This window comes from Biomphalaria glabrata, chromosome 7, assembly GCF_947242115.1.
Source record: "Biomphalaria glabrata chromosome 7, xgBioGlab47.1, whole genome shotgun sequence".
In the NCBI taxonomy this organism is placed as follows: Eukaryota; Metazoa; Mollusca; class Gastropoda; family Planorbidae; genus Biomphalaria; species Biomphalaria glabrata.
Window position 1 is genome coordinate 39,835,551 of NC_074717.1, and position 12,093 is coordinate 39,847,643.

At 38.1% G+C, this 12,093-nt stretch overlaps 1 protein-coding gene across 1 annotated transcript; it reads right to left on the minus strand.

The window, feature by feature from the left end:
- Positions 1-5,638: 5,638 nt before the first annotated feature.
- LOC129927147 (circumsporozoite protein-like) lies at positions 5,639-6,210 on the minus strand. The gene is made up of 2 exons (XM_056034388.1): positions 6,170-6,210; positions 5,639-6,047 (listed from the first exon to the last, which is right to left on the minus strand). The coding sequence occupies exons 1-2, from the start codon at positions 6,208-6,210 to the stop codon at positions 5,639-5,641; spliced, it is 450 nt and encodes a 149-aa protein (XP_055890363.1).
- Between the last annotated feature and the right edge of the window lie 5,883 nt (positions 6,211-12,093).

Below are 12,093 nucleotides of genomic sequence, written 5' to 3' on the forward strand. Positions count from 1 at the left end.
TGTTTGACTATGTTCCTATCAATAGCAGCCAGTAGATATCTACATACGTAATATATGAGTGCCTGATAGGATCAGAGTAATTAACTTCTGTAACGTCTGTCATTTATACGATTTACTTTACTGGTTTTCTACAACTTACGAGGGTTTTTCATAAATGGTGTCAAATTTATGAAAACGAACTCTTTTTTTTTTTTTGTTTGTTTGATGTACTCAATCTGCAGAGTACTAAAAGAGTACCGGATGTTTTGGTAAGAATATATTTACACATCATCGAAAAACTTTTGCGCACTTTTTAGTACAGAAGAATCAAATCTCCAAACTATTCCGCCTAAAGCGCAAACTAATTATTGAATTGGCAGCAGTTACTACGTCCTTGACCTTGTTCTTTTCCTATTTTTTTTTAACTCTCCAAACCTTACTCTTTTAACTTTCTTACAATTCTTGAGGCTTTATAATATCACCCACTGATGTCTCCTTATCGCTTTCTCTTTGTTTCTCTTAGTGTATTTTATTTCTGAAAGAAATGTCCTTTAAATGTACACAGCATCTTAAACATAGAAATAAAGAGTTGATTTCTATGATTAACTTAATTAAGAAAATCCCCTGTTAGTCTAGTTTTATTTTCCTGTCTGTCTGTTTCTATGTATGTATGTATGTATGTATGTATGTATGTATGTATGTATGTATGTATGTATGTATGTATGTATCTATCTATCTATCTATCTATCTATCTATCTATCTATCTATCTATCTATCTGTTTATCTATCTATCTATCTATCTATCTGTTTATCTATCTATCTATCTATCTATCTATCTGTTTATCTATCTATCTATCTATCTATCTAGATATTAAAGGATTGAACCTTTCATTAACTCACTCCGACTGAATGGTGTTGACAGTACACGCAGTTATAACTTATAATCACATGTTTTTACAAGAAATCTGATTTCCTAATAGATCCATCTATCGAATCTGTGGTCCTGGGTTCTAATCTCTGTGAAGACTGGGATTTTGTTTAAATTTCGGGATTTTGAGGGCGCCCCGAGTCCACCCAACTCTAAAAGGTACCTGACTTTAGTTGGGGTTGGTCTTTTTGCTGGCCACATGACACCCTGATCGTTGTATGCTCGTTGGCCTTAGAAAACAGATGACCTTAACATCATATGACCCATTGATAGCTAGGTCTGAATGGGGAGCCTTACTTTACTGTCTTCTATCAAATATATATTTAATTTTTATTTGAAATGTTAAACAGACTTTTGTTTTCAGTTCCTTCTATTAGGTCACAATTTCTTTATAGTCAAACTGTGGAAGGTTTCAACAATGGAACATGGAAGTTAAAAATTTTAACCATTCATTTCAAGCTAATATTTGAATGGTTGGTTTGATCAGTTGATAGATCTTCACGCTAGCAACGCAGATGTCCCCTTTTCTGTCTTTCTTTCTTTTTTTCACAATGACAAATAAAATATGAATGATTAGTTTCCATATTAATTGAACATTAAGTAAGAATTGATGTTTAAAAATATATATTACTTGTTTAAAATAAATGCACCTCTCATAGTATAGTACAGTTCCAGTATTATCAGCTCTCTAGGAAGATAGACAGATCTGCCCTAAGAGCTCAAAGTAGCTGGCCGTTATGTAGAACATGTTACCAATGTTGACCAATAAGTTTGTCCTGTTTGATCTTCCGGTCAGCCAGGGGACAAAAAAAAAATTCGCCTGTGATTGGACCATCTCAAGGGTCATGTACGTTGCCGTGGAAACGGCGATAGCCATTTAGGCATCCATTATCTGATAGGAAGATAAATTAGGTCAGAGAGCATGAAATTGTCTGGAACTTCTGAGAAGCGAAGTGAGAAGGAACTGGCAGACACACACACACACACACACAGCATACATACGTCACGCTACTAAGACACTGAGACACACGCACACATACACACAGCATACATATGTCACGCTACTAAGACACTGACACACACACACACACACATAATATTGATAGATCAGAGGCAGATCTTGTGACTGCGGTCACTGCTATCTTAAGTCTTTGCATATAACAAATATTTCTTGCTTTTACAAAGCTTATATCAACTCACTTCCTGTCTGTCTGTCCGGTAAAAAGTGCGTCGCGTTATCTTTCCCACACCCATTCTCGGATCAAGTTGAAACTTTGCACAGATATGCTTTGACATAGTCAAGACATGAATCAAATAAAAAAAAAGTAACCAATTAGACAATTAATTTTTGGTAATTCATTATTTAGTTTAATAGCAATAATCCTATTTGAATGCCCCTTCCTAATCCACCTTAGGCAGACACTACTTTAACTACAGCCCAACATAACCAACACCTTGTACGGCAGTGCTGAACAACTGAAGAAAACAGCACACTTTTTTTCCTTGGCACAGTCTGCAAAAGAGCTCAGAGCGCAGAGGCAAAAAGCTGGCTAGAAGAAGAAGAAAAAAAAAATAGCAATAAGGGAAAATAATACTTCAGCATTCACAAATATGACTAAATTTGTTGAGTTTAATCCCCTTAAATAATTATTTAACGCTATTGCCCTCTCTCGCATTCTCCGATCAAGTTGAAACTTTAAACAATTATTTATAGCTCTACTTGAGTCTGCACATTATCAGATTATGTTACCGCTTAGAAGGAACTCTTTGTTTTATAAAGATTACGTATTCTTTGCTTTTTTATTTATTTTCTTCTATACTATTGATTAGGTATAGTTATTATACTTACACTAATAATCTACAGTTTCCAGGCTGTACATCAAGGGTGTATTGCAGGGGTGGACTGGGTGTCAAAAAAGGTCGGGGCATTACTATACCTATAATCCGGCCTATATGTTGTATATCATTTTATGGGCCTACCTGTCCTCAAAGTCGTTATGTTAAGTTGGATAATGTATCGATAACTTTACACAAACTTACAGTGTAGGCCATTAAAGGATGTGAAGAGTACTAGTAGCAATGCCTACGGATGTAGGCCATTACATTATTTTGGAAAATATGGTAGATGAAATGAGTGGGCCCTAGTACACTGTAGAGTAATACATACCAGAGTAGCATTCATGGGGCCTTTTGGGTATTACCCCACAGGGCATTTGCCCGAATTCCTGCCCACCCCTTGTCTATTGTGTTTAGATAAATATAACATACAATTAAATATAATTTTTGTCCTTTTTATTAGGAAATTTTAGAAAATTTAAAAAAAAGTATAGTTTAAGGCATTCAAAATTAATAATTATGCGAATGTGTTCCTGTCTGAGGATTACGCTACCCTAAGCCAATCTTCATGGTTGCACTGCCCCCTTTGAGAGAGAGAAAAAATATCCTAGAAACAAATAAACAATCTTAGAAACAGATAGACTACCTTCTTGATAAATTATTTTAGAAGCACAAATAATTTTTTTTAGAAACAAATAAACAATCTTGAAGGTAACTAAACTAGACGTATCCTGAACGTAATGTCTTTCTCTGAGAACCAAAAGTAATCTCTTGAAAGTAAATAAAGATTGAAGGCCCAGAAAATAAAAAAAGTTTTGTTCTAGCTGATTAGCGGAAGCTATATTTCTTTCTATCTGCCAATGACTTGTTCAAGTTTGGGACGCCACTGGGGGTAACGGCACCCTGGGGAGTCATCTCTCCAACTTTCAGATCCGTCCGGCGCCTCAGGTTCGTTTGAAGTTGAAAAAAAAAAAGCCATTTGTCTCTGTCTTTAGAGTCAGTCAGAATGATAGAACGCTGGAGTGGCACTTTGTTGGACAGATAAACAGACACATAGAGAGAGAGAGAGAGAGAGAGAGAAATGGGGAGATAGGGATAAATAGAAAGAGAGAGGGAGAGAAGATTAGAAAGAGAGAGGGAGAGAAGATGGGAGGGATTGAGGGAAATGTGAAAGAGTAAGGAAACAGAGAGTGGAAGGAGAGAGAGAGAGAGTAAAGAGGAAGAGGGAAAAGAGTTGGGGTGGGGAGGGGAAGGAAGAGAATATGAGGGAGATGGGTGAGAGTGAGAGAGTGTGGAGAGGGGTGAGAGTGAGAGAGTGTGGAGAGGGGTGAGAGTGAGAGATTGTAAAGGGGGGTGAGAGGGGTGAGAGGTGTGAGAGGGAGAGAGTGTGCAGAGGGGCAAGAGGGAGAGAGTCTGGAGAGGAGTGAGAGGAAGAGGGTCTGGAGAGGGGTGAGAGGGAGAGAGTGTGGAGAGGGATGAGAGTGATAGAGTGTGGAGAGGGTTGAGAGGGAGAGAGTGTGGAGAAGGGTGAGAGGGAGAGAGTCTGGAGAGGGGTGAGAGGGAGAGAGTGTGGAGTGGGGTGAGAGTGAGAGAGTCTGGAGATGGGTGAGAGTGAGAGAGATGAGTGAGAGAGTCTGGAGGGAGAGAGTCTGGAGATGGGCGAGAGTGAGAGAGTCTGGAGAGGGGTGAGAGGGAGAGAGTGTGGAGTGGGGTGAGAGGGAGAGTGTGGAGTGGGGTGAGAGGGAGAGTGTGGAGTGGGGTGAGAGGGGTGAGAGAGTCTGGAGAGGGGTGAGAGGGAGAGAGTCTGGAGAGGGGTGAGAGGAAGAGAGTGTGGAGAGAGGTGAGAGGGAGAGAGTGTGGAGAGGGGTGAGAGGGAGAGAGTGTGGAGAGGGGTGAGAGGGAGAGAGTGTGGAGTGAGGTGAGAGGGAGAGTGTGGAGTGGGGTGAGAGGGGTGAGAGAGTCTGTAGAGGGGTGAGAGGGAGAGAGTCTTGAGAGGGGTGAGAGGGAGAGAGTGTGGAGATAGGTGAGAGGGAGAGAGTGTGGAGAGGGGTGAGAGGGAGAGAGTGTGGAGAGGGGTGAGAGGGAGAGAGTGTAGAGAGGGGTGAGAGGGAGAGAGTGTGGAGAGGGCTGGGGAGGGAGAGATTGTTCAGAAAATGAAAGAGTGAAAAAGAGAGAAGAAGAAGAAAGTCAAAGAAAAGTTTTATGTTGGGTAAGCATAATTGAAGAATTAGTTAAATAAGAGTGATAAAGTAGAGAAGCATAAGAGAGGACCATTGCATAGGAAAGGGAGAGAGAGAGAGAGAGAGAGAGAGAGAGTTAAGAGTGACAGTGGCGTTCCTTTCTGTCTTGGATAGGACTGCATTCAATGACAGCCCTGTCCATTCTTTAATGTTGTCTTCTCATCGCTTTCACTGCCTCTTTTTTTTCCTGGTACTGTTCCCTGAAGGAAGAACTTTCCATGCCCTGAGGACCTTGTGATGTGGCCATAGAGTTTGCCGTTTTTTTTTAAACTATGGTTAGTAGGACATTCTCACCAGATTCACCAAAAATATAGCTATTAAAAGTTATTCGCTATTGATAAAAATTTATAAAATCTCCAGTAGGATTTTATTGTTCAGGATAGTAATAGAAGTGAATAGCTTCAGTTAACAAAGTTTTAACTCTTTCTCTTCGTAATTATTTTTCAATGTTTTGATGCAATTCTTCATTTAGCTCATTACTTTTTCACTCCCCTGTTATGATCAAGCATCAATAGATTTGTCGTTTGTTATCAGAAAGCGTATTATTTTGTATAGAATTAAAGGGGAATGCAGGCTCTTTTTATGTAGCTCAAAATAAAGTTTATAAAATTAAACATTGATTTAATTTAATGAGGTCGAATCGACGATGGTATCGTCAATTAGGAGAGAAAGAGTTAATGTCAATTTCGTCATGCACATCTTTTGTTAATCTACTTTGAAACACAGAACGTTGAAACAATGAGGGAGGTTGGCCATTATCCCGAGACTGGCCATTATCCCGAGGCTGGCCATTATACCTAGGCTGGCCATTACCCAGAGGCTGGATATTATCCCGAGGCTGGCCATTACCCCGAGGCTGACCATTATCCCGAGGCTGGCCATTATCCCGAGGCTGGCCATTACCCCGAGGCTGGCCATTACCCCAAGGCTGGCCATTATCCCGAGGCTGGCCATTATCCCGAGGCTGGCCATTATCCCGAGGCTGGCCATTACCCCGAGGCTGGCCATTATCCCGAGGCTGGCCATAATCCCAAGGCTGGCCATTATCCCGAGGCTGGTAATGACTTAATGTATTTCAAATGAACTGCTACAAATGTAACATTAATTACATTGATATTTTGTTCCCGCCATTAGATTGATGGCGATAGAAAATAGAAGAATATGTCTCCCTTGGGGAAAACATTACTGCTCGTACGCGCCAGCTTCTGTGTCAGAGGTCTCATACATTGTATATCCGGGTCACTTGTTTATACTGTAGCCTAGTCGGGCCTATTGCAGACTCTTGCAATAAATAACGGATCGGCTTAAGTTTTAACGGGGAATTAATAAGAAAACTAATGCGCTTTACATTGCTATACTCCAGCACCGCGGACCTTAAGAAGGTAACTTGGTGTAATTGATTTAAATAGTAAACTTAATTCATTATTCTATAATTATTTGCTTCAATATTCTAAATCATCAATTTACTCCTTCAAAAATACAACCAAAAGGTTGTAGTACTATATTTCATCATTACTAGATCTAAAGCAAATTCTAGAACAAACCACTGTGAAGTCCCTTTAAGTATACAGTGCCTTTTTAATCATGAAGCATCTCAACAAAAGATATATACAAGGCTAACATTATATACAGAACAACTCCACTAGATGACCTCCTTCTTCTTACTTAGAACACAATTGTCTTCCGCAAGTCCCCTAACTCCCCGATACCCAACACTTGACCGTGTGTCACGGTTGACCACACAAAGTAGCCGTGTCACCACAACCACCATTTTGTTATACAGTATTGTACTATTTCTTGTTTGCTCCATCGCACGTATGTGAATATTTCCCCATTGGGAAATACTGTAAGATATTGTGAGTCATGGCCTAGTAGATCATTTTTGAGGATCTTTATTTACAGTGTTATTATCTTGGATGAGGTGCAGTGGCTGATTGGTAAAGCCTTTAGCTTCCGAACCGGGAATTCCTGGTTCGAATCTTAGTGAAGACTGATATTTTACTTTCGGGATCAATAAAGGGCGCCTCTGAGTCTCTAATGTGTACATTACAGTAGTTGGGGAAAAGTAAATGCGGTTGGATGTTGTGCTGGCCACAAGACACCCTAGTTAACGGTGGGCTACAGAAACAGATGACCTTTATATCATCTGACCCATAGATTACAAAGCTTAAGTCAGTGGTTCAAACGTCAAACGTTTTTGTCTCGTAGACCCCTTGCCATGTTTTCTGGTTTTTGGTAGACCCCCTGCTTAGCTTGCAAAATTTTGCAAATTCATCAACATTTTTTTAAAAACTAATTTCTATCTGTAGTGAGTTGAAAAGTGAAAAAAAAAATTAAAGCTACATACAAAGTTAGAGAGCTCCTTCTTTTTTATTGATAAAATTCAAATTTAAACCAATTAAAATAACAATATGTATTGCTGAAATCTCCAAACACACTGGACATTTTTTGTGTGTGCAGGTTTATCATTCGTTGCTACGGATGTTATGTTTCAAATAGGAATTTGTTGTTCTATGAAATAGCGCTTCAAACATTAAATATTAATTAATTAGATAATTTGTCTTAAGTGTCATTGTAAAAGTTTTCACAAAGAGCAGTTTCTCGTGGATTTCTTGATCTTTCCCGTGATGCTGAAATATTGAGTATGAGAAGATGTTATCACTAACAGGAGAAGGATCGAAGGCGGGTAACTGTCACCGAAACCAGTAATCTTCGAGCAGGAAGGGCTCGTTAGTCTTGGCTGACTACCCACCTAGGAGAAGTAAGACTGAATTCAAAACTCTCCTGCCTTGCAACTCAAACATTGTCTTTGAGCTTTGTCTTTGGATGTTCTAAAGTTTTTCAAATCTTTATCTTTTTATCGGGGTGACATTGTCTCAGATGATCCTCCGGCGTAATTAGTTTCATATCGTCATAAAAAAAAGGCAATAGATAACTGCTTGTTTGAGAAGGAAGGAATGAACAATTTTAAAAAATCAAAACCAACGCTTTACAGTTGACTTTTCTTTTCGCTAAACATTACTTACATAAAATAAGTATTGAAATTAAATACAACAATTTTTCGTTTGAATAGCAGGATAAATATTCAAAGGATTAACTTAGGTACAAGATATATCTTAGTGTGAAGAACTACGTTAATGGGATGTAAAAATTCAAGTCACGACCTGATTAGATGAAATCTATAATTTATACCCCTTTGTACATCTCATAGACCCCCAATTTGTTTTTTCCCTTCGTAGACCCCTTGGGGTCTATATAGACCACTTTGGGAATTACTGGTTTATATAGTTATGGTTTCAATTTATTTTGAGGCGTACATGATTCGAATAAAGTCAAAGTTTATTGTAACCTTTTAAAGCTTTCAATGTACCTTCAAAAGAGTATTTTTAAACAATTAGATTCGCACTAAGTCAAATAAGTGCCCATACAAAGAGTATTAGTTACAAGAGAGGGAAGAGCACATTGTTTGCGTAATATTATCAACTTCCAAAGAAAATCTTAGAAATGTGCATCTCGCTATAGAACGCATGGCCGGTCTTAGGCCACTGCAACCTATGCGACCGTAGTGGGCCCAGCACTTTCATAGTCACTGCGCGATGCGAATTCTAGATGTAAATTATTAAATTAAACCATTTAAGCTTAAGCTAATTATTAAATGGTTTCTGGTAGTCTCCTGAAATTATAAAATATAAGAAAAAGTCATGAAAATGTCCTGAGATTATTAAAATCTTCTGAAAACTGATGCAAATCTTAAAACAGACAAAATTGTCATTTCGATGTGTCCTACTCTTGATTAAGTTAATTTGACAGTGATTTTGTATTTAGTATGATAGAACGATGAATGTGAAACCAAGTGTGTCTCACATTTTGGAGCACCTGTGTGTCTCACATTTTAGAGACAGATAAACATCTCATCAAAAACATTCGATAAAAATCGTAATTTAGGACGACTTGAAAAAAAATGGGAGCCTTAGCTATGCAACGTCGTCTGAGTAATGACTTCTCGCTTTTTAATTGGTATAAAGCTTCTATCAACTCTCTCTGTGTCTGGTGGAAGTTATTTCTCATACACGTTATGGGATCAAGTTGAAACTTTACACAATCATTTTGTGTATCTTACAAAACATGAAACATAATCAAAACATAAAAAAAATAAATTATTATGTTTGATACCAACAAGGGAATTAATTCCTCAACTCTTCAGAGATAAGGCTAAATATTTTGGGGGGTGGCGTCCCCTTGTATAATTGTACACCTTTTTTTTCCTCCCGTTATCGGATTATGTTGAAACTTTAAACAACTTTTTATTATACCAAATAAAATAGAAACCAATTTTAAAAATTAGTCAATTAATTATAGTGTATAAATTATTGGAAATTAATTATTTTTTTATTTGATTCGGTTTCATCAAATGTTTAAGAACTTCCAGAGAATAGAACCACTCGGAGTGGCTGTGTTATAGCTCAAGACTTTTTTTTTTTTTTTTTGTCTTCACCTTACCCTTCCATCCCCTGCATGCTGTTACTCTGTGACTGACAGGCGTTGAAACCTATTAACTATTGGGTGCTAGTGGTTCTCAGTCTCGCACTGTCTGATCCCTCCTTTTTCTAAAACCTTTTGGGACTCAGCAGTGTCAAATCCTTCTGAAAACTAATTTTCTGGGGCTCGGTGAACTCCAGTAAAAAAAAAAAAAAATCAATTGTATTCTTTTTACAGTATGTTACAGACATGATGAAGTCAATTTTTACGGTCCTGTTATAGTCTTGTTACAGTTCTGTTATTTTCATGTTACAGTATTGTTAGTCTTGTCCTTCTGTAACATCTCAACTTCATGGCAAGGATCCTCCTGTTTAGTTCTGCAGAAGACTCGTGGACATAGGTGTGGACATGGCCAAGGTGTGGACATGGTCAAGGTGTGGACATGGCCAAGGTGTGGACATGGCCTAGGTGTGGACATGGCCTAGGTGTGGACATGGCCAAGGTGTGGACATGGCCAAGGTGTGGACATGGCCTAGGTGTGGACATAGCCAAGGTGTGGACATGGCCAAGGTGTGGACATGGCCAAGGTGTGGACATGGCCAAGGTGTGGACATAGCCAAGGTGTGGACATGGCCAAGGTGTGGACATGGCCTAGGTGTGGACATGGCCAAGGTGTGGACATGGCCAAGGTGTGGACATGGCCAAGGTGTAGACATGGCCAAGGTGTGCATCAGTTTTATTTGCATTCTTAACGATATGCTCTTTTCTTTCGAGAATATCTTGAACTTCGCCAGTACAGCTGTAGACTCTGCAATAATTTAAGTTTCGTCTGAGACGTAAGCTCCTAAGATATTTCAAACCTTTGACACTTGCTAGTTCTGTGACTCCGCTCCTGTTGTGTTTTTTTTTCGACATTTGTTTGAATGGCGAATGTTGTGGAAGTCTTCTGTATGCTCATCACTAACTCAGCTAGCTCTTGTCAGTGAGTAATTTTACTCCCGTTAATAATTACTGTACCATCGTAACCTTCAAGTGACCTCACGATTGAACTTATCATCCTGTCAATCTGCAAGGAATGAAGGCAACTGGTATTCGAACCACGGACAATAATGTAGTGCAACATGTTCTAGAATTAGAACTTTGGGTACAGTTGACTACAGAATTAAAGTCTCTGGAAACCTCGTCAGACAAAGACTTTCAGCCTCTTGTTAGTGAAGATTTACCATTTAGACTTTGTTTTGTTAGATTTTTTAAATGTGTAAATTATGGTTCAGTGTTTTATGTATTATTGTTAGTTTACTTTATTCTTGTTATTCTTCTGTTCTGAAGTGTCTCTAAATTTGACGGTGTTAATCTAATCAAATGTGAATATTCTTTTGTTATAAATCTCACGGCTTTATTTTGCGTCTGATCTAGTTTTTTTTTTAATGTTTTCTTGGGTTAAATGGACAAAACATAGGATGCATATTCTAATATTGGCCTCAGGTTTAATAGCATTTTAGTTTTATGTTCCTGTTTGATTTGTAAAAAAAAATATGTTAATAATGTAATGTTATGGTACGGTTAAGTCTAGAACAACAAGGTCACTATAACTTCATTCCCTTATTCTCATTAGTGTAGGGGCATTACGTTATTTCTCTCTACATGGCAAGTTGACCTCATTCATTATTCCATGGTACATTCACATGGCACTTTGACCATGCAGGAGCCATATTTCCAATTCATAGCCTGTCATTTCGTGTATCTATTGTTATCAACAAGAAGCTACCCTCACAAGTGTGAGCACTGGCAAACAGAACGCGAGTCCACACTTGGCCCTTCCTCTCACGCATACGAGACATGTACTCCAGCACTGGCGAGTAAATAATTGATCACCATGTACAGGGCGTGCACTGTTAGATGGTCATGGTGCTAGATCACGCATCAGTGAGTCTCAACTGCTCAACTTTCAGGCATTCTGAAACAAATTATCCACTATCCTAAATAGTATGGTCACGAGGTATGCATGTTAAATTGTTTAAATTGCATCAACAATATACATCGTATTTACATTTCGAGAAACTATTGTAAGCTTTCAATGGAACTAACAAGCAATATATTAACAAAAAATCCTTTTTAAAAAACAAAGCTTATCTAAAGGGGAAGAACTCTGCAATTAAAACTATATCTTTCAATAATGTACAAGTTATTACTCTTATTCGATATCAAACTAAATAATTAATTACCAATAATTAAATGACTAATTGGTGTTTTTTTCATTGATTTATGTTGTTTTTTTTTAGGTACAATAAATAATTGTTTAAAGTAGCAACTTGATTGGAGAATGAATGAGGATGAAATAGCGTAAACAATTATTTAAAGGACTAAATCCCAACAAATTTAGTCATATCTGTAAATACTGAAAGATTAGTTTCCCTTGTTCGTTTCAAACAAAATAATTAATTACCTGTAATTAATTGACTAATTGGTTACCATTTTTTTTATTGATTCATTGGTTGTCTAAGCCAATGAATAATTGTGCGAAGTTTCAACTTGATCCGAGAATGGGTGTGGAAGAAATAACGTGTGCACATTTTTTTACCACTCAGACAGATAAACAGACAGACAGACAGAGTGAGTTCATATAAACTG

Coding starts and splice junctions, on each gene's coding strand:
- LOC129927147 (XM_056034388.1), bottom strand. CDS start 6,210: ATGTATGAGACCTCTGACACAGAAGCTGGCGCGTACGAGCA. Junction 6,048..6,169: donor GAAGCTGGCGCGTACGAGCA/GTAATGTTTTCC, acceptor AAATACATTAAG/TCATTACCAGCCTCGGGATA.